This window comes from Haliaeetus albicilla, chromosome 22, assembly GCF_947461875.1.
Source record: "Haliaeetus albicilla chromosome 22, bHalAlb1.1, whole genome shotgun sequence".
Classification (NCBI taxonomy): domain Eukaryota; kingdom Metazoa; phylum Chordata; class Aves; order Accipitriformes; family Accipitridae; genus Haliaeetus; species Haliaeetus albicilla.
In genome coordinates, this window is record NC_091504.1 from 17,337,743 (window position 1) to 17,359,799 (window position 22,057).

Sequence of the window (22,057 nt, forward strand, 5' to 3'; positions counted from 1 at the left end):
TTTTCACTGCCATAAGACAGTGGGGGTTAACTGTTATGTGACCTGTAGGCCTATGCTGCTGAGATTAAGAAAAAAGTAAAAATTTAGGTAAACTGTATCTTACTCTGTATTACAATTTCCTCTGTTTCCCAATAGATGGAATTTGTTCAACAGTTGCCAAAAACTATTAGTGGGAAGATCAGAAGAAATGAACTGCGCCAGAAGGAGTGGAGAAAAGATTAGAAGTACTTGTTGCTTTTTTATAGGATCTTTTACAAAGTAAGATACTACAGATTTACACAGTAACATACAGTAAATGATTATACTATGTCCTCCTTAGTTTAGGTTTGAATAAATTATTCCCCGATTCCCAGCATTTGGCTGTCCCAGGTACTACACTAATAACTAATAGTACAAAAGCAGGCAGACTGATAGGAATGAAATGGGAAGCTCATGTAGTCAAGAGCGCAATAGGTGATGTGTGTTAAATAAACTAATGAACTGTCACCAGCATTTTATCTTTATTATTATTTAATTTACATGATAAAAACAATAAGAGTTTAAGAGAACACTATTGCTTCAAGAGTCACTTTTGAGAAGTATGACAACTTCTAAATATATTTTTAAAAGTTAGTTATCATTAAAGGTATATTTAGAAAAAATAGTGTAAATAAAATCTGTTTCATTAAAGTGTTCTTTAAGGACTAGACTAGTAAAGAATTTAAAATACATGATAAAGCAGAAATTTAAGATGTGTAGCAACAGTTGCTCATAATTGTAGCACTTAGTTTTATCTGTTCTCTCACACTTCATTAACAAGACACTTTATGATATATTGATATTTTTGTATGCTTGAGTAATTTCCATTTTTATCTATGTTAACAAAGCAATGTCATTTTTGTCCCATTCTCAGAACATATATCTGACATCATTGGACTGTCCTGATTATATGAAGCATGACCAACTGAGTTTAAGATTCGGACAAAAAAAAATTGTCAATTTTCAAGTTCTCATAGAGGGTCTAAGACACAAATATTTTTTGTTGGAAGAATTTCCTAAATTACTAGCATAAGTTCCAAGAGAGGTCAAAGCATCTGCATTCACGGTGAGACCATTAGATTTCTCTTTTAGAAGCACATATTCCCACTTGAAATATCCACAGCCTTTCTTATTACCTTCACGCTTGCCAACAGGACAACAAAAAAATGCTTTGCCATGATTTGGACCAGCATTTGACACATACAGTTTTTTAGCTCTTCGACCGCAGTTACACAGAGGGGGAGTTGGTTTTCCATTTTTCACAGCTGTTACAGACTGATTCAAATTGACTGTGGAGTTCAGAATGGCAGGAGACACTTCAGGCAAATTTGAACTTCTTAAAGGTAAGGAATGATCAAAAGATGCAGTTTTCTCTTGATATATAGCAAAAGGCTGTTTTTTTGCTGGTGGGAACGCTTTTGGACTAGTTGGCTTTCTTTTAGGAACCTCCAAAGGAGTAGAATAATTTCCAGTTAATGCTGATTGTGCTGAAATAGCATTTACCTTTGCAGACGGCAACTTAAAAGCTGAAGAACGTGAAGTCTGCCTTTGTACTGTTCCTACATTATAGATAGTAGTATCAGGACTTTTGTAAACAATAGATTTCAGAGGTTCCACAGGTACTACAGTTTTCTGCAGACTTTGATTATCTGAACTCATCACAGCCAATTGTTTCGAAATTATTTTCTCTTCAGACACTGTTAAAATATCTGTACTTGAATCATCTTTGAATTGAACACAGTCTGAATTTTGTATATATTGAGATTCTGGTATTAAAGCGACATCTTCCCAGTCAGTCAGCAGAGATAAGCAATCAGAACTAGTACTTACATCCTCACTGGAGATATTAACTGAGGAGATGGTAGTGGAGACGAGCACTAGTCCTGATCCGTGTACTGGAGGGCTGTGTCTGGCTGTACTCAGCAGCTGCCCGTTGCTCAGTCGTTGCTGAATGTCTGTTGATACCGTACTGGGAGATTGCTGTGCCTGCTCAAGAGAAACGGGAAATCTGTCAGTAGATGCTGTTGAAGAGTTTTGTGCTTGAGTGTGTAACTCAGTCCTTGAGCTGCAGCTCGGTACAACGTGGACACCTGCAGAGAAATCAGTGCAAGCGGTCTGTTGTTCTTCAGTTTGTATATTAGGATTTCTCTTAATTCCAGCAATACCGTTCTGTTTTTTTTCAGCCAGAGAGTTAGTTTCACAAGTTCCATCTCTAGATGTTTCAGGTCTGCTGTTACTTCCCAGTGGAGTCTTGTCAGTGAAGTTTATAGTCAGTGTTCTGGAAATTAAATTATTCTTTGGATGTACCTAGGGAGTCCGTAAACAAAAGGAGATTTTGGAAAGTGAATATCCAGAAGTTTTAGGAATCAATGCACAAAATTAATAAGCATATCAGCCTAGGGATGTTGTGTTCAATTCATAGTCAAGATGCTTTGTTTATTATTTGAATAGCTCACCTTTCATCTGTATTCCAGGCTACAAAGCAAGTAGAAGGGAAGATAGGATATAGTTACTAACCTTATCCAAGGATTTAGTAACCTTCAGCACACATCCATCGCAAATCAGCCTCCAAGCAAGACGGGCAGTATTCCGAGAATCATCCAACCCTTCGAAAGTATGGTTATATTAATGTCTTCTTTTTAAACTAGTACTGGGGATAGTTCTTATTAGAGGAAAAATGTAACCTACGTAAGATTTACATGACAGGGATTCACAGAATTGCAACACATAGTTATCTAGTTCAAAAAAGGGAAGCGGATGTAAAATATTCCAAAAAATTCCCTGTGCTGAAACATCTGAAGGACCAAGCCATAGAGCTGAATACAGATCCACAATTTTTAAAATCCTTGCTCTGTTTTATTAATCACATTAAAAAAAAAAATCATATTGTGCTAGTATTCTCTTACACTGATATGCTGTCTAGAGCTATCAGGTAAAATCAAGTTTCCTTATCCTTCCTCTACCTCTTTTCTTTTGCACCCTAGCAATTCAAAAAAATTATCTTGTTGAACACACAGTCATTAGCACTAGCAGAGATTTCAGAAATAAAGCATGAGGTTAGAAATAACAAACTGATCTTTGAAGCATCTAGCCTTTCTTGTTTTGATGTTTCTGTTGGACAGAACATTACACAACCTGGAAACAATAGTTACTATTTAGAATAATGACTAGCTGTTACTAGCTGCTTTAGTTTAGCTAACTAAAGCTAAATAGTAGCTATTTAGCTTTATAAAAAATACATATATTAAAATAAGGATCATCATATCATACTTACCAGAATGCTCCCGTCCTGCAAAAGCTATCCCCAAATCCTGCAAAGCGCCATTTAGCCCTTTAGGCTTCCTATTATAGAAGGCCTAAGGAAAAAACCACAAGTGCTTAACATAAAGCATTTCAAAACCTCCTCATAGTGAAGTGAAAACCATTTCAGAAGTACCACCTTATGAAAAATAAATCTCACAAGACAATTGTGCAAGTCAGGTATCTTCGTTTTACAGTCAGGATAAATAAGCCTAAGACAGTAAGTGACTTCCCATTCTAATTTGTTACAGGGTAAGACCCACAAATCCCTTCTCAGTCTTACACTAATCCATTCTGTCTTAGCTCTGGAGTCATTCATTTGCACTTTATGGCTTACATTGATGAAGGCCTTAACAGAGCAGCATTGAAGAATACTACTATAAATAATGCCTTGAGAGGTTTAAAATGTTACACATTGCAAAGGCATGGGCGTTAACGTATTTGGCATAGGTATAAATTCTTTTTAAATGAGAAGTGAGTATTGCTACAAGCTCTTAGTATCTCATTTGATCACAGGAAAGGGAGAATATTCACACCGTTTATCTTTAAAGACCTAATTCTGCTACCTAGGTTAAGAGCCTCAGCACCAAGTGTCAGGACAGGTAGGCTCCTAGATCACCCTTTCAAAGTTTCCTTGACTACACAGGGAAAGGTACACTTAGGTGCAGTTAGCTCCCAAGTTAGAACTCTGTTACAGTGTAGACTATGTAACAAAATGTACATTCATTTTTTTCAGTATTATTTGTGCTATTCAGAATATACTTTCTGGTCCAAGTGCAGTTCATGTGCTAGACCTTTAAGTACCTCTAAACAGATGATGATGATGATGACTATTTTCTACGCAGCAGCGTAGGGCAGCAACAAGAGCACACAAAACAAGGGAAGTTAGGAAGCAAGCAGAGCAAAAGATGTGAGGAAAGGAAGAGCAGCTCAGAAAATTCTCCTAAAATTATCATTCATTTATCTAACAATAACACCAGGTTGTTTCTCTAGCATTAAGATTTCTGTTAAAATTCACACAGTTCTAGGGCATGCAGTTTGTTACTGAGCGACAACAACATGGAAAGTGAACAAATGGGTTACTCTAGTCACAGGAACATAAAATATTGGCTTGTAACCTCAGATACAGTTAGCCTTTGAGATGGTAATATGAGTGTGAATGTTTCACAGTCTATCAGTCGTCTCACCCTGTATGTTGCTTTGAGATCAATCCAGGAATTAAAAATGTCAGGTTTTCGCAGCTGCTTCCTTTTACACTCATACTGTAAACACACACCCAGGTCCCAATCTGCACAGAAAAAAAAGGACAAATAATCCATCACTGAAGAACTGGCCTAAAATCTACATAAACGTGGCTTAAAATCTACATAAAGTGGCATAACATCAACATACTAGTAGCATCCTATACTGCTGGACAGGAAACACAGGCTAATGAAGTCCTTGTATGTGAAAAGCACTAGGCTTGCTGCAAAGGGACACCACGATAAGTGAATGCCTGTTGTTAGTAAAGAATGACTTCAGATGGGTAAAGATCTTAAAGACCTCATTAAATCATTTAGACACATTAAGAATGGTGACACAGTTCACTATATGTAGAGCAGAAAAATGTAACAATATCAGACACTGGAGACAGAGGTGTAGTGAACACGTCAGGATTCAATGGATTTTGTATTTTCAGTCTTAGCCCAATACTGCACATCTTTAGTACCTAATAACAGGATTTGGGCTCCCTGGAAGCGAAGATGCAATCTCACTAGCACCACCAAATGTTAATTTTTTGTGTGTATTACTCCACAGAAAAAGCAAATGAAACTTTTATTTACCTGTCCAAGTAACAAAGGTACATGCTTTTGCTTCTGAAGTAGAATTACTTAGAAGATCAGTACTGAATATAATTTTCTTCTCCTTTTGTATCTTTTGAATCCATTTCAAAAACTGTGATAAACAAATGTTTAGAGGGACCCCTTCGTCAACCTGATTCTTTATGAAACAGAACAAGAAGTACGTACGTGTTAGTGTGCACTGAAATTCATTTGAGGTTTATTTCTTTTTAGCCCTGTAAAGGCCCCTTTAAATAAAAGAGTAAATAGCAATTATACCTGCGTTATGCCAGTTAGTTCTGTACAAAATTCAGAGAGAATAGGATGCTCCTGGGGCTGGACATAGGTGTGGAATTCAGATTCAATCTCTCCTGTTGAAGTGTTTAACAGGACTGCTGGAAATTCGACTGCGACGAAAGCAGAACGAGAAAAACAAACAAAACCAAAACACAAAGCCGGAAAGGTTGAAGCTGCTGGCAGAAATTATTCCGTTTGCTTTAAACTGGGGTTGCAACGTCAGGAACCAGGAGGAGCACCACGCGATGCAGACGCCGCGTTCAAAGCCGCCTCCTGCGAACGGCCGCCCCCCCCCCCCCGCCTCCTCCCCGTGCTCTGCGGTGTCCGGACACCCGTGGCCGCCCCCCTTCCCCCCCCGCACTCACTGATCTCGGGGCCCCGCCGCCCCGCGTCCCGCCAGCATGTGGCCTCGAAGTCGACGACGAGGAGGTACCCGAACCGCTGTCCCGCCGCCGCCGCCGCCCGCCCGCTGCTCCGCGCCCGCCCGCTGCTCCGCGCCAGCCCCAGCTGCCTGCGGACGGCAGCGGCGCCTCCTCAGCACCCGCCGTGCCGAGGGGACCGACCTCACCCCTCCGCGCCTGGGACGGGCGGACGCCCCCGGTCCCGTCCCGTCCCGTCCCCCCGCCAGGGCCTTGCCCGCACCGACACCGCCCTGCCACCCCCCTGCCTCAGCGGGAGGCAGCCGCCGCCGCCGCCCCCCCGGTGCCCCGCACCTGGCCAGGCGCTTGGTGGCCATCTCCGCCCTCAGCCGCGGGCGGGCGAGCGGAGCGGCCTCGGCGCCCCGGCGGCCATTTCAAACCTCCCGCCGGCGGCAGCGGCGGCACCGCCCCCCCCATCCGCGCCGGCGGCGGATCGGCTGCTCTGGCCTCGCCGGCAGGCAGGCGCAGGTAGCCGCGCGCCGAGACGGCGCGCTCCCCGGCGTGGCTGAGGTGGGCTCGGCGGCCGAGGTTTTTTTTTCCTCGGGGGAGGAGGAGGGGGCGGCCGGGGGTCGGCCCCACGGCGTCGGGGCAGCGGGCGACCCTCGCCTCTCGGTGCTGCCGGGGGAGCCCCGGCGGTGGGCTTAGGCCGCTGGGGCCTGGCCCGGGGCTACCGCCCTCGCCGTGAGGGGCCGCCCTGGGCCGCCCTCACCGCCCGCTGGTTTCGTCTAGGCCATGGCAAAGGCCGTCTGCGTAAACGGGCACAAAAGGCCCGCCGGTGCCGGCGAGGAGGCGGGCGGACGGCAGGCAGCTCGGAAGAGGAGGAAGGCGGATGGCGGCCGCGGCCCGGAGGTGAGCAGCGAGGCCGGGCCCGGCGCCCGGGGCAGGGGGGTTGTGAGGGAAGGGCCGCAGGGCTGCGGCCGCGCGGTGGGCCTCGCTTACAGCCACCTCTTCGGGGGGGTTATTGCGGGAAAGTCGGCAAAAACGTGGTTTACTGGCAGTCTGGCTAGGGGGTTGGCTAAAGAGAGCGCCTGCGAGCAGTGGCTTAGCTTCTGCTCCGAGAAATGTGGAAAGGAACTCGTTCGGAGCGCTAGGCGCTTCCATTTAAGGAACCCTGTTGAAATATAAATACACTCTCCAATACGGCTTTTTTCCTAAACAAAGCAGATCGTGAAAGGAGCCTTGTGTCTCCTCAGCACATTCACACACCTGAAGGGTGCAGAGTTTCAACCTCATGGTAACACCTTCCTCACCCAGGTTACAGCTCACTTGGTGCCTAGTATGGGAGAAGAGCAAGCATGTCTGACCTGTGAGATCGGTTTTATTTGTACCTGATTAGCGACTGAAATCCCTGTGGTTGGCAGGTAGCCTTTGCTTGGTGAAACGAAACTTCTGCTCTTTGGTTGGGTTTTTTTGGCAAAGCTCTCATTAGGCTGTATTGAAAACAACAGTGACATGACTTATTTGTCTAACTTGGCAAGAGAGATGAGGGACTAGCAATTTCACCTGGTAATAGTAACACAGGGTAGTGTTTCTTAACTGCTTGAACCTCAAAGGCTGTCACCTCTGTTTAGCTTTCTTACCCAATGACAAATGGCTTTGGAAGTGCATCAGCTCAATGCCACGTGGGCAAGCTCTGTCAAAATTAATGAGGACAAGGCTTGTCAGTGTGGTGGGGAAAACACAACTTCTGGTAGTTGTTTATCCTGTGGGATTTGATATTCTGTAGTATTCTGTGGTCTTTTTTTCTCTTCCCCTGTATGCCGTGATGTTTTCTCATCACATAAAAAAAGAGTATCTTTAAAATTTTTACAGGCCAAAGGAGCTCCATTGGAACAGGCCATATGGTCAGTGGAGGACTCCAAAATCATGCATTCACTTACTGATTAGCTTTTAGGAGAATTTGTGCATTTAGGCTTAAAGAACTGTTGTGTTGAACTGTGTGGTACAGTCTCCACTCCATCTCGTCTACTCGATGCTTTCTCTCTGCAGGTTCTTTGGATTTTATGGAAACATTTTTTTTCCTGCAGGGGTCAGCAAACCCATCCGCCAAAACAGATCACATAATGTAAATGAAGCAAATGGGTTTCAGCAAAACCTTACATGAAGTGGCTGCATAGAACACTTGTATAAATGCCCAAAGCTCTACAGCAGCAAGTGGGTGAATGGGTGGAGAGAGGAGAACATCGTGTTTGCGAATCAAATAGCTTTAAGTCTCCTTAGTACATATATCTACTTACATTAATCTTTATTAAATAAATCTTTGAAGTTAGAGTACCTGGGTTACTGAAATATTGATAGTAAATTTAATATTAAAGTGTGATCTGAAAGGAAACTTTTGCCCGTAATAAGTGGAAGAGTTATTTCAAATGTAGCTGATTGTGTCCAAATAGTTCACTTCATTTTCCATGAACTTGTGTGATTACATAAAACCTTCCTTTACTAGTGTTTCCCTTTTTACAGGAAAAGTCATCTCACTTGTCAGCAGCTTTATTTGGTGAGGACTGCGAAATCAGCCATGACCAGCTGTATGAGTTGTTAAAGTATGCAGCTTTGGGAAAATGCCACAATGCAACACAACCCAGGTATAACACATTCATATTCAGGAGTCAACCCTGTCTTGTGTCCTCACACGTTGTGAAAGGCATACCTAAAGGTATATTGGGCATGCTGGTTTTGGAATCCTTGCAATGCGGTTACCATAATGACAGCCTGTATTATGTAGATGCAGTTGTTGTTAGACTTGGCCAGAGACCAGAATTCCTCTTCTGACAAAAATTGTACCGTTTCATGGTTTTGTTTCATGCAGTTATCAAAAACTAAACAGTACTGTGGAACCGAAGAAACAAAATACCAGGTTAAAAATATGAACACGACACAAAAAAATACTAACACATTTCACATCAGATATAATTGAAACAGAGTGTTCTAGAGTGTTTTGGGAAAAATATTTTAATCACTTTGCCCTTTTTCAGGGCAACTTTTCAGCAATGGAAGGGAAAGGCTGAGGAGGGTATATAACCTCACGTGGGAAAAATATGATGAAATGTAATGAATCTTGAAATGAAACTTAAGGCAAAAATGATCCCAGTTTAGATTTTTAGTAGTGAATAGAAAATGATTTTCTGAAACTTTTTTTGATGCATTAATTCGCTAGACTGCATCACTGCAGCTGAAGTTACTCGTGTGTTCATATGCTGATGCATATAAATGAGGTAGAAATGTCTTGAAATGGTACTGCAGCAGAATTTTGCTATAACTCATTCTTTCTCTGTCTCCCATATTCTGTTGCTTCCAGGAATATGTGGCTTTTTGAGATAAGCCATAAAGCCTTTTCTCACTGAAGTAATTTGGCACTTTGCTGTTCACTGACTTAAAAGCCGGGCTGGTTCCAAGTTTGTTTTTAAGAGTGCTTTGATTTTTTTTTTTTTTTTTTTTTTTTTTTACTGCAGCTGGTGCCGTATTTATCACCAAAGACACCTGGCTGGGGTTGTGGTTATTGTTCTACATGAAATGAGCCAACTCCATTTCTACAAATTCTATTTGCAGTTCAAACACCTCAGAAAAGTGTTCCGGCATGTAAGTCCCCAGACAGTATTGCTGTCTTCTAAACTTCTTCCAGTCCTGAAACCACGTCCCAAGGATTAATTGCAGCAGTGAAATGACTGCCTTTTCCAATAGGAAGTGGCCATCTTTGACTCACAAAGCAAGCTTATGAGAGGATCTATTTGTAGCCATTGTCAGCTCAGAACAAAGGCCAAGGCTTTGATATTAGAAACAGGTTTTCAAGACTTGATGTCTTTGAAGCCTTAGCAGGTGAAAAGTGTATTGATGTTTCAGTCGTCTGACTATTATGCTTCCTGCATCTTCAGGATGCCAATGAGATTAAAAATATCTCGATTAATTTGGAATGTACTCTGAGTGAGTGAGGAGACTCTCCAATAGAGTTATGCTATCCCACTAGCTGAAAAATCTCACTTTGACTATTTGCACTTTATGTCAAGTTTCTCCCATTTCCCAAAAAGATTATGAAAAGAATTATTTTAATTTTCTGAGTTAGAAGCAATGTTTTTGAAGGAAGACTTCTAGAGAATTCTCCATGAACTGCAGCAAATGCAAATCTCAACTTAACTGGAAAGTCTGGAACTTGTTTTAGTTTCTATCAAAGAAGGTCTTGAGATTTGCCTTCTTGATCATATCAAGCAAGGCAAATCTGTCCCTTAGTACAAAGAATCCTGTATCGTCTGTCATTAAAACAGGTTTGGTTTGTGCTGAGTTTTTTTTTCTTCCTTGGGAAAACACCAAACATATTTCCACTACTTCTTTATCCGTCCTCCTCTAAATTTGGCTGGTTTGGGGATCAAGAAACATCTCATTTGCTTCATATTCCTGCTTCTGTTTCAAAGTCTCTAACACATCTCTTTTTTTCAGAGATTCACATTAACACCTTGGGCTAACTTCCTAGCCAGCCTGTATGGAGAAGCAGCAAACCTGAAACCTCAAAACACTGCACAAGGTATCTTGTTTGGGTTTGCGTCATCTGTTTCAACCACAGTGATTCACTTCCAACAGTAATTTACGACTTTGCATCCTGTGCAATCCCAGTGTTTTGCTACGGTAAACTTGTTTACAAAGGAAAACGTACAGTGGCTTAAAACATGAGACTAGTTACCCTAACTAGTTCAGTAACTCTCTGTTGGGCTTATTGTCACAAGTAAATGCAAAAAGCAGAGAGAAAGTTTTTAACATGCTTAATCCAAAATTCTGATGCTTCATTACCCATTTTGTGATTATTCTATTCTAAGATGTATCTAATAAAAGATACAGGGATATAAATCAGATTAAAGCTAAGTAGTTACTCATTTCTTAGTTTTCTGTGTTATATTGAGTAGCAAATCAAGGTAAAGCATGGGTGTGTTGACGACTGATTTCCTATTTTTACACTCTTTATAGAGGTGATTGTAATCCAACAGGCTTGTACAAAACCTGCAAGAGACTACAATGCGAACTTCACTGAAATTGTTAGAAGTATAACAAAGAATCTTGAATTCAAGTCCTAAATGGGAGAATGAACAGCTATTACTTTCAATGTATTGACAAAGTCCTCTAGCATCCTGACTGTAAACCTACTGCACAGTCACAGATCTGAGATGTCAGGTATACTTTTCTTTTAAGTGCCATCTGCAGAGAGTCACCTACAGGATAATTTAACTTTATACAGCTGTGGATTCTGGTGTCAGTTCAGTGCTTGCATCCTTGTGAGCCACACCTAGAGCACATTTTCTCCTGATAATACTTACAGGAAAGAATTTCACAGAGAAGGTAGAAAAAAAAAAAAGATAACTTCTACAGCTTACATGAAGTAACAAATGATTATGTTGTCATGCTTATAAGGCAAGTTTGTTCTTTCTATTTCTGAAAGGAATGTGAGACAGAGACACATTGTGATGTGACTTGCTTGTGAATCAGCCAGCAGTGTCAGTAGCTGAATGAGAAAAGATTCAAGTATCCTGAATATCAAGTATATTTTGTACACTGTATACATTACATAGAGTATATATATAATTATATATATAATGTATATAGTGTGTCTATATATATACACAATAGATGAGAGATAAACTGGAGATCTCTATATATATATGTATATATATGAATGGGGGGGAGAGAGAGAGAGATACAAATAAACTGGAGATAGACAGATAGATCGTTTGTCTGTCTGTCTGTCTATATCTCCAGTTTATTGGTCCAGGTAGTGTTTTCCTTTGAAATGGTGTGGCCTCTTAGTGTGCATACTAATGCAGAAAACTGACTGCAAGTAGGGAGTACTGTCTGAGCTTGACAGATGCTTCTGTGTTTTACAGGTTTGACTTCCACTAGCAGTCAGTGTATTCCTAAAAGCTCAGACTTGCAATGTGATCCCATCATTCGGAAATATGGAGAAAAAAAGCGAGGCCTTACTAGCTATACTCTAACTTTAGAAGAGCAGAAAAAAAATGATTATCCCATAAAAGGTCAGTTTTTGAGGGCTTTTGTTGTTCTGGGTTGTGTTGTTCTGGGTTTTTTGGTTTTTTGTTGTTTTTTTTTTTTTAATTTATTTTGACAGTTAGTGATATGTTTGGTCATATAAGATATGTGATGAGTTTTAGAGTAGAGAGGTCTGTTTCTTATTCATGGGTCTCTTCATTCTAGGCTCCCCTGGATGTAAGGGCTATATATATACAGAGTGTGATCAGCAGAGGACGGACAGCAGCCCCCTCTTTGGTCTGGATTGTGAAATGGTAAAAATAAATGTGTGTGCCCTTGTAAAATATAGTCAAGCAACCAGACTCCTACCAGCTATTCCAAAGTGAGCCAAGCACCCTGTGTATTTACTAAACCACTTATGACATATTAACATCTGCTGCCAGTCCCTTCATTGATGGTACCAATGCTAGTGCAGCCATGGGAAGGACTCAGGAAGTGGTTCTGGCAACAAGACAGAAATACTACCTTGAGCAGGGCAGCAGAGACCTCAGTTCTGCATTGGCTGTCGGAGCAGCAGCTGGATCTGCCAGGCTCATCAGGAATGCTGCAGTAACCCTTGAGACTGCTGTGGAATTCCTCCTCCCAGCCCTCCCCAAGGTTTGGGAAAGAAAAGATGCTTCCCTATCACACATCTTTCCTTTAGCCATCAGTTCTTCTGGCAGCATGCTGCTCCTTTAGTGCAGTTTTGACCTTGCGGAGATGCCTATTTGGCATCAGCGTTGAGTAACTAATGATACAACCTGGGCTCTGCTTTTAAATTTTACATCTTCTCTGGTGAAGATGCTCAGTGACAGCTCTGCAGTGCAGAGCACAGACTGATTCTGTGAAATCAGCACTTCTTTATAATGGTTTTCTTTGTGTTGTGCTTGCCTGTGTGTTTGCTGTGCTTATGGTGGGCATTTAACAATTAAAATGAAGCATGCTACAGTATAAAACAACTAGATATGAGTGGTAGATCTGTAAGTTGAGGAACTCCTTAGTAGTGATGCTGGCTGCAGGCAAATCGGATGTTAGCTGAGGTTTTTGAGTGGGAGCATCATGCTGATTGAACAACTGCCTCTGCTTCTTCCTGATAGTGCCTGACTGCAAAAGGAAACGAAGTCACTCGTGTCTCTTTGGTGGATGCACAGGGTCAGTGCCTCTTGAATGAACTAGTCAAACCTGAAAGCACAGTACTGAACTACCGCACCAGGTGACTTCCACATAAGTTTCTTATCTCTTCGTCTTCAAGACCTGCAACCCTTTCAGATTAAGCCTGTTACACAGGAGCTTTCAGAAGGCTTTGGTTTGCACAGATGCCTATTGCATTTCACTCAGTGTTAAGAATACAGTTCTTGCTGTGTGATTAACATAACCAACATTATGTATACACTCTTTGCTACAGAGTGCCCATGTGGCTACTAGGCAGAAGCTTTACCATTCTGCAGTGTTCTAGGAAAAGTTCTGTTACAAATTAATGATACACAGTACAAGTTAGTCTTTATTGCTGGCTATAAAATAAGAGGGAGGGTGAGTGCAGGATTGCAGTCTGTGTCTCTCTGCTCCATAGCCAAATCTGCTGATCTGTAAAAAATGAACAGAGCAGCTCATCAGCTTGTGGGCTGGGCTCAGTATTATAACAAAAGCAGGCAAAACTCAAGCCTTGTCTTCTCCAAAACTTTGCCCGGCTTTATGTAGGAGGGGACGTGCCAATCCCCTCAGGTTACTTAGAAGCATCTCCTTCCACCATCAGTCTTGCAGTATTTCCTTACCTGTGCTATCTGATGCCAAGAACTGTATCACTTAAGAATAAGTTATACTTGAGAAACTTTTGAAACAGATGTGGTAGCACTCATAGCAGTTTAATACACCTGCAGTATATCCTCTTACAGTAAATAGCATTCTGTCATTAGTTACACTGAATTCATATTTTACATTCTCTGCTTGTAATATTCTCCAGTAGGTGCTGTTGCTAATGTGTTGCTTTTACCTCATCCAACTTCTGTTTTGAAGATTCTCAGGAATCACAAAGAAAATGCTTCTTCCAGTGAAAACAAGACTGTCAGACATCCAAACCAGACTAAAAAAAATCCTTCCCCATGATGCAGTATTGGTGGGTCATTCTCTAAATGCTGATCTTCAGGCTTTGGAAGTGAGTATGCTTTTAAGAGTATTTTTCCCAAGCCTGTGATACTCATTTCAGACCTAGAAACTCTAAACAATTCCTTTTTTTATTAGTGAACACTTGTTAATTGCTTTTTATTATGAATTGCCTTATGTCTGTAAGGATTTGAAAGGGAAAGACTCTCCTTACATCTATAAAACTTGCGAGGGGCTGTTCAGAACCCAAAAGGAAGGAAGTAGCGTGTCCAGACACAGATATGGTTGCAACGTCTCTACTTCAGCCAGATGCTTCTGATAGCTCTGTCATGGGAAGAACTGAAGTCCTTCCTGTATTTAATTTAACCAACCTAAAATGCTTGAATCATAATTAATCTTTCTAACCCAATCTAGGTCTTCCGAATAGAGTGTTAGAAAGGAGAGTTGGGCTTGTTTCATTATTCCCATCTGCTCTCTTGTTGTGGACCAGTTATCTATCGTGTGAAACTGGCAACTGAAGTGAGAAGGCAGAGACACATAACAATGGGATTACTGCCCAATTCTATATGACTGCCGCTCATAAATTAAACTGGTGATGTTTTCTCTCTTCCAGATGATCCACCCCAGTGTTATTGATACTTCATTGCTTTTTGCCAGAAATGAAGGTCGAAGATTTAAGCTAAAATTTCTAGCCAAAGCTGTTTTAGGGTAAGAATATTACTGTATTATCATAGGAAATATTAGAAACTGTCACGGTGGGTTATAGGATCTTGCTCTTCCACTAGTAGCATCAGAATTTTTTTTATTTTTTTTTTAAACCAAAATTCAAAAGAAAGGAGCAGGCTGTGCAAATAGACACGGTAAAGAAGAATTTACTGCCTGCTTGAAACATCAGGCAGCATAATAAATTGGCTTGTCTTTGAGCAAGCAGAGACGCTGTGACCCAACCAGATTTGAGTCCTAGCAAAAGTAGCTTTTCTGCAGGTAGCAGTACCAGTGTATCAAATTGTAGAGCCACAAAGACACTCTGGCTCACACAAAAGAGATCTGTTGCAGTTAGGGAGAAAGCAAGGCTAATGTGTGAAAGAATGATTCACTGACTTAATCATATTCCTCAGTGTACTAGCTACCACTGGATAGTATGTCTTAGAGATACAGTTCTCACCATTCACATAGTGAATATTAATACTCTGCAGTGCCAAACTTCACTGAGTTGGGTCGTTGGTCAAGGAAGAAGTAAAATGAAAAATAGTCATGCATCAGAGTACTAAGTATTAGCACTGCTTCTGTCAAAGCCGGTAAATGGTGTTTTGCTCAACATTGCAAAAACATTTCTTGCAGTAACTTTTGGGAATATTTCACAAGAATGCTGCTACACAGAACTGAAATCCTTTTTGGAGAAGGGAAAGATATTTTGCCTGAAAAGGACCCAGTTTAGAAAAGACAGGATGTTGGTCAGTGTGGAAAAACAGATAACCTGCCTGTACACCTAATTTTGATGCCCTAGGAAGGAGATTCAGTGTGAACAGAAGCTTGGGCATGATCCTGCAGAAGATGCTAGAGCTGCATTGGAATTGGCTCAATTCTTTATTGAGCAAGGACCAGCAAAGGTAGCTATATCTAATTAAGATTTCTGTCCTTAATCACAGAACGTACAATTGTGCTTATGAAGGAAAAAAAACCACATTCCTGCCCATCCTCTTGTTGATTTAAAAGAGAAAATGGAGCTGTGATAGAGGCCTCAATTTTGACAGCTTATTACTTTCAGCATATATGCAGGTATCTTAATAGCCTGAGTATTGCCAGTGTTCCAGTACTCAAACACTGACATGAATCAGCATTGCTGCTGATCTTGAAGAATGGATTGGGTAGAGAAGGATTGAGACACTTCCAGCCTACGGGAATGCCTGTCATTTTTCCAGATGAAAGAAGTGAGAGACCTTGTATGTTGTGGTAGTGATTCAGCTGGTTTTATGAGTCTCTTGCTTGTGTCGTTGGTTTCTGAGAGAACTTTTTTTGGAGATGATTGCTGGTTGATGCTGCGAGTACTGCATGCTTGAAAATTACAACAGAAAATAATAAGACAAGAAATTAATGCCTGTTTTTCTTCACTACTCTGGAGTGTGCCTAGATGAGTCATAGAGAAAGCGTATGCTTTTTGGTTAGCTACAATTAGCTCAGATGAAAGCCAACTACTAATCTTTTTCCTTCCCCAAGGTAGCAGAACTAAACTTGGAGATGCTTCTGACAACTGAAAAACTGGCTGAGGTTTCACAGAAAAAAGCTGTGTTACAGCCACAAGGATGCAGGGTCCAGAAACAGTTGAATGAGCCTCCACATTTATCCAAACCATGGTAATAAGATTCTCAAATATGCATGTTTTTCCTTCTGTTGAATCCTCAGTAAAATCAAAGAAGTGCGTTATGTTTTTCAGAAGCCATCAGGGTCTTCAGAGACACCCAAATAATTGTAGCATAGCACTGAATAACTTTCAGAAGTTGCATCTTAAATTTCACAAAGCATTTTCTAGGCTTCTTTTGATGTTGAGGACAAGAATATTCTTTCAGATTTCTTTAATGAACTGTATAATTTTTCTCTGACAAGCACTTCTTGAAAGCTTTTAATTCACCATATTGATAAGTACTGTGATTCACAGCTTTTCTCTCTCTGCTAGTTTTTTAGACTGCTTGCAGGTGACTGGCCAAAAACCCCTCCTTTTGGGCAGACAGGAAATGGACTCTTCTGGCCTGTGTCAGAGTAACCTGAGCACTTCAAACAAACAGGTGAATGGACTTAGAGTGGGTTGGTCTAAGCAAGCATCAAAGTAATATCAAAGTTCTTCTTGTTCTGGGGGTGGGTAGATGAGTCCTATTTTAAAAAGCTGACTGACAGTACTGTTAGCAATGGTGTTAATACCGCGTTAGCTAGATCCATTTTAACATTTTGGAAATAAGCTTTGATCCTCTACATCCTCTCATGACTCACTGAAGAAGAATTTCTGCCTGAGGGCTTCCTTGGACAATAATGAAAATTAAAGTTGAGAATTAAGTTCAATAGCTTTGTTTCTGATCCTTTGCAGTACAATTGTCTTGTACCTCTTTGAGCCTTGTACACTCTTTTCCCTCCAGATTCTTCAGAGGGCCTTAGAAGATGTTCCCCTGTCCACATTCAGTATCATTCAGTTCAGTTTGGGTCCAGAGTACCTTGCATCTCACCTTCTTGCTGGACTTTATGAAAAGGTACTATTTTTTTTGAAAATAGTCTTCATTGCTGAGCTTAGAAAGAGACATTATTTATCTGGAGGCACCAAGTAGTTAGTTCCTTTGCTTTGTGAAGTTCCTTCTCTAATCTGTGTTCCTACAGGTGAGAAGCAAGCTGACTGACATGCTGACAATTTATGCAGGTCCTTTTGAAGAAAGCTTTTGTCTGAAGTCTGTGAAAAAAGAATTTGGGAGATGTGGACCAATCCAGTCCCTTACAGTGGTAACTGAAACATACCAGGTGAGGAGGACTCAAAGCGTTAAGCTTGCTGACAGGCATGGAAGGCCCAAGTAGTCTCTTGGAAAGACATGGAGTAGAACCACTGAAATATCAGTTATTCTGTTTGGGTTTTTTTTCTGGTGGTTTAGTCATCAGCTACAACAATTCAGGGTATCTAAAAGCTGTTCCACACAATGACAAGAATAAACACAGCTCATGTGGCTTCACTGTGCTGTTCATGCTAAAGGGCTTTGAGCATTGGAGAAGCTAAGATTTTTTTGTCCCTCTCGAGAGAACTGATAAGCTAAGGCCTTTAATGGCAAAAAAAAAAGGTTGGTATTAATTGAGGAGCTAATTGAAGGTTGTTTTTTAACAGCTATGGTGTATGGAGTGTTACATATATTACCCTGAAACCTTTTTATATTCTATTTTTAAAAGAAAACACAACTTAATATATTGAGACCTGACTTTTTAAAAGGGAGGGCTAACGTGTCTTATTGATAAGCCTGAACTATCTTATTATTCTGTTTCAAGCCCTATGTCTGTATCCAATACGAAGTGCTGGAAGCTGCCCAGCTTGCTGTGGAAAGCTTAAATGGAGCTGAGGTAGCAGGATCCTGCATTAAGGTAAACAATGCAAACAGCAAAAGTCTAAGTTATGTTGAGCACAGGAACAGCATCCAATATGTCTCTCTTAACATCTACTTACAGCATAGCGTCTGGGTAAATGCTGGCTGGTTGTGCTGTTGCCATCTCCCTGTCCCTGGACAATTCAGAGCCACTGGCAGAAAGGAAATGGTTATAGCCCTCTTTTTTCCTTTCTGCCTGTCAGCAGAAGAGAGGTTAGAAAGCATTCTGACCTCCAACTGCAGCTTTAAAAGGAAGAGCCAAGTAACAGTGTGTTAAAATGCCATATACAAAGTATGGTGTTCTTAATTTTGTAGTGTTTCTGCATTACAAACATCTCTCTTCCTTTTTCATGATAATTAAGTTAGCCTTCATTAGTTGTATTTTTTTCAAGGGAGGAAAAATAGCCTGTCAACTTCGGTTAATAGGAGAAAATAATTTAAAATAGAAGCTCAGAACACAGCTGCTTGGGCTGAAGTGCTGTGTTTGTTCCTGCTGAATCCACCCAGGTCCAGAGACCCATCACTGCAGCAATGCTGGACTGTGATGTTTGGATAAAGGAACTAGAACTGGACGTAGAAAATGAAGGTGTGATTTATGTGGCGGGTCTAAAGGAGTCATTAACAGAGACGGACTTGCAAGAAGAATTCAGCCAGCTGAAAGACCTGGAAACACTGTTCCTGCCAAAGGATCTCCAGAGTGGAAAGCACAGGAACTGCTGTTTCCTCAGTAAGTAGCTTCACATACAGCCTGCTTATTTCCTTCAAATAAGCTTATTTAGCAGCCCTTGGGACTTTGCGCAGACACAGCAAGAGCTACTGAAACTCATGTATGCTCAAAGTGATGGTATTTAAAATACTCCAGTAAAAGTATGTATTGTTTGGTGGAGCAGTTTACAGCTAAATATTTAAAAGGAAAAAAAACTGCGTAAAAAAAAAAAATCTTTACTTAGAAAAGTTCCAGGATAGTTCATTGGCTCCAGTATCTCAACATGAGGACTGGCTACTGTGCAGCTTCACACAGACAAGTAACCACCTCTAAAAAGGTGAGGCAAACAACTGGATGAGTGCTGTTGCAGTCAATTGGCGTTTCTATAGTCTGATGTTTACCTGTAGCAAGATGACAATCTGCTTGCTGCAGTGATTTCAGTTTCTCATCTCCCTCCTGCTCCACACCTTTAGCCCTGCCCTACGTGTGCCAAGGAACAGGGGAGCAACATCACTGCCCAAGCATGTTCCCCTTCTCTTTGTGTTTCAGAATTCCAGAAATCACAGAGTGCTCTGGATGCCCTTGAAGTTATAAATGGATGGACTGTGAAGGGTAGCAAACTGAGAAGTAGGAACGCTCTTGCTTCAGGTCACCTCTGGAGATGGATTTGGCAAGTGAATCACAGCAATGGGAAGCAAGGAGGAAACATCTTACATGAGAAAATGGAGCAACTGTCTGACTCTGTGAGTTTAAGGCTAGGCTGATGTTCATCGCAGTTAGTGAGGACGTATTGCCCTGGGAACCAGGAGTGATAACTTTGAGCACTTAGGTGCAGAGCTGCATGTAACAGAAGGGTTTCCTTGTGCTGGAGCAGAGAGGCTGCCAAGGATCAGTTCCCACAAGGCAGTTTGGAGAGGTCATACCATGTGAGATAAGGTGATGTTTGCAGGGTACTCTATAACCTTAAAACCAGCATAGCTGCTCAGGGCAGCAAGTGATGCTACACAGGAACTGAAGCTTACCACCTGAGAGCAGACAGAGCAATGTACAGGTGTAGCAAGTGGTATGAGAGTCAGAGGGAGAGGTGACCAGTTGTGTAGCCGTACAGGAAAGACCAGCTCCAGTTGCAGCTCTCATTTTTACTGGAGGAGGCTGCAGTGCTATTTGAGTAGGGCATGTGGTTCTCCCTGCTGCTGTCCTCACCTGTTCAATCCCTGACACTGCCCAAGGGTCCGTCTTGCCACATTCACTTTTAAGTGTGATTGCTGCAGATCTGCAGATGAGTGGGGGATTGTAATGCTTATATTCTGTTATGCAGGAGCAGGATCTAAGGAAAAAGGTGAAGAAGTTAGACCACCATATCAAAAAGCTTTATAGAAGTCTCCAGAATAACACCCTGTGCATAGTTCTCTTCCCTGGAGTGAACAGGTAACTTGCCACCTATTTTGCAAAGAGCCAAAGAAAATATATAGCAAATTATTTTTATCTTAATCTATTAAAAATTAAAACCCTGCACAAGGAAGTGAAAGCCTGAGAGAAGGCCTGAACAAGCTGTTGTACTTATTCAGTCTGACTATCATGTTAGGCCAATAAAACCTCAACAGTAAGTTCTGCCCATAAGCCATGCCTGATCCAGAACAAGCACAAGTGCTGAAACCACTTACGTAGCTGATGGTCCAGATTAGCAAGGCTGAAGTACACAGTGTTGATTAATTATACAGGTCTTGTCAGTTCACCTACCTTCCCCTGTTGGATGTTTCATCCCTATTGAGAACAAGGTAAGTTTTATGTGCCCATGAGAAAATTGAGCAGAGTTTCTACAGCAGCCACTCTTTGGAGTGGTTTTGGTGGGGTTTTGTTTGTTTGTTTTTAAAACTACCTAACTGCTGCAGCCAAGGCATCATCTACCAGTTGTTGTCTTGTGGTACCCTGATGTACGTGCTTCAGCCATAGCTGATCAAGGAGGTGGTTCATGCACTTGTTCTTATGTGAGGGACACAAGTGGAATAAACATTTTCACCAAGTGCTTAAGCTTTCATAGGAAGGAGCATGTCCGAGAGTTGAGCTGGGCTTCAGTGCTAATATCAGGGATGCTTCCAGATGGGGTGGGCTTCCTGCATTTCAGACCCTGGGGCCTGAACTGCCACAGTCACTCACTGCTTAATTATTAAACAGAAAGGTTAAATCTTTCCCAGGCAAGGCCCTAGTTACTGAGTACATAATTCAGCAGTCTTCTTTCTGTTCTCTCACTGTGTCACTGTTCAGACAGTCAAATAAAGGTCACATCTCCCCTTGCTTTTCTTCAGTTGCCCTTCAACAGATGGCGTACCATTCCTTGTGGAGACAGAAGACATGCCCTGAAATAGAAGCAGGAAAACAGAGCTGCTTGGCAGCATCTCTTCTGCCTGGCAGGGCAGCCAGGCCAGGTTCCCCTCTCTTGCTTGCAAAGCTTCCTGCGAGGAAGCATGATGCTGTATTATCCTCTGCACCAAACAGCGTCCCTAGAAGGGAGATGCATCCCAAGCCAAGCATATATTTAGGCTTAATGCCAGTGACAATCCGTTTCAGCAAAGTTGCATGCCAAGGGCTGCTCTTGGTGTGATTTGCTCTAACTGTCAATTTCTAACTTTTTAAAAAAATATATATATAATTTTTTAGGTTTTGGGGTTTGTTGTTTTTTTTTTAAATAATTTGTCTTCTTAAGTAAAGATCATTGAGCTGTTTTCCACCACACTAAAGAATGATAGCATATAAAATGAGACAGCAGCAATTCCTAATTAGAGAAGTGGTGGTTGCATGTAGCCATATGTAAATGGTTTCTTGCACAAGCTCAGTATCAAATACTGCCTTGGTTTAACTCAGCCATGGGGGAGTCCTGAACTGAGTGCTAACTTCTGCGGGCAGTTTAGTAGTGCATGTGGTCCTTTGATCATCGGCTCTTTCTTCTGGGCTATAATCAAGTCAGCTTTTACATTTCTGAGCAATTGTTTGCCTCTTCTCTACACCACTGTAGCACCTCAGTTACTTTGCATACTAACCTGTCAGCCCACTGGAGAGGTTTGAGGAGAGGACAGCTGTGGAGTTACAGTCCACACCATCTGTCTTCTGCAGCAGATTCACTGGTGGTCTCAGTGGGTCCAAATTTACTTTTCAAGGGCCATCTCAAAGTAGCCTCACTTCATGCATGCCTGTTGTCTCACATCACCGAGGGCTATGAATTCCACTAGCAGACCAGGTGGATTCAGGAGTTTGCATCCACAAAGAGCCTATAGAAGCCCACAGAGC

The 22,057-nt window shown here is 41.7% G+C and overlaps 3 protein-coding genes across 12 annotated transcripts in view; 2 read left to right on the plus strand and 1 right to left on the minus strand.

The window, feature by feature from the left end:
- ACSM3 (acyl-CoA synthetase medium chain family member 3) overlaps positions 1-1,732 on the plus strand; it is a 14,987-nt gene extending 13,255 nt beyond the window's left edge. For all 4 annotated transcript variants that reach the window (XM_009925801.2, XM_009925803.2, XM_069810097.1 and 1 more), the window contains one exon: positions 136-1,732. In XM_009925801.2, the coding sequence (XP_009924103.1) occupies positions 136-222 (87 nt within the window). In that variant the 3' untranslated portion in view covers positions 223-1,732. The remainder of the gene's footprint in view (positions 1-135) is intronic.
- On the minus strand, positions 479-6,339 carry ERI2 (ERI1 exoribonuclease family member 2). Of its 2 annotated transcripts, XM_069810093.1 has the most exons (8): positions 6,149-6,339; positions 5,801-5,946; positions 5,418-5,545; positions 5,142-5,298; positions 4,506-4,606; positions 3,293-3,374; positions 2,536-2,624; positions 479-2,325 (listed from the first exon to the last, which is right to left on the minus strand). In XM_069810093.1, the coding sequence occupies exons 1-8, from the start codon at positions 6,169-6,171 to the stop codon at positions 982-984; spliced, it is 2,070 nt and encodes a 689-aa protein (XP_069666194.1). In that variant the 5' UTR covers positions 6,172-6,339; the 3' UTR covers positions 479-981. The 2 variants fall into 2 exon arrangements, with proteins under 2 accessions (XP_069666194.1, XP_069666196.1); XM_069810095.1 differs by lacking the exons at positions 4,506-4,606; positions 5,142-5,298; positions 5,418-5,545; positions 5,801-5,946; positions 6,149-6,339 and adding an exon at positions 3,458-3,683.
- Positions 6,288-22,057, plus strand: part of REXO5 (RNA exonuclease 5) — a 19,691-nt gene continuing 3,921 nt past the window's right edge. For 2 of the 6 annotated variants that reach the window (XM_069810090.1, XM_069810087.1), the window contains exons 1-18: positions 6,375-6,703; positions 8,315-8,436; positions 9,304-9,430; positions 10,283-10,367; positions 11,716-11,865; positions 12,044-12,132; positions 12,955-13,070; positions 13,871-14,009; positions 14,571-14,665; positions 15,465-15,567; positions 16,175-16,311; positions 16,632-16,740; positions 17,086-17,196; positions 17,321-17,458; positions 17,972-18,064; positions 18,574-18,793; positions 19,322-19,515; positions 20,091-20,200. In XM_069810090.1, the coding sequence (XP_069666191.1) occupies positions 6,587-6,703; positions 8,315-8,436; positions 9,304-9,430; positions 10,283-10,367; positions 11,716-11,865; positions 12,044-12,132; positions 12,955-13,070; positions 13,871-14,009; positions 14,571-14,665; positions 15,465-15,567; positions 16,175-16,311; positions 16,632-16,740; positions 17,086-17,196; positions 17,321-17,458; positions 17,972-18,064; positions 18,574-18,793; positions 19,322-19,515; positions 20,091-20,200 (2,255 nt within the window). In that variant the 5' untranslated portion in view covers positions 6,375-6,586. The other 4 variants (XM_069810088.1, XM_069810089.1, XM_069810091.1 and 1 more) reach the window with 4 other exon arrangements.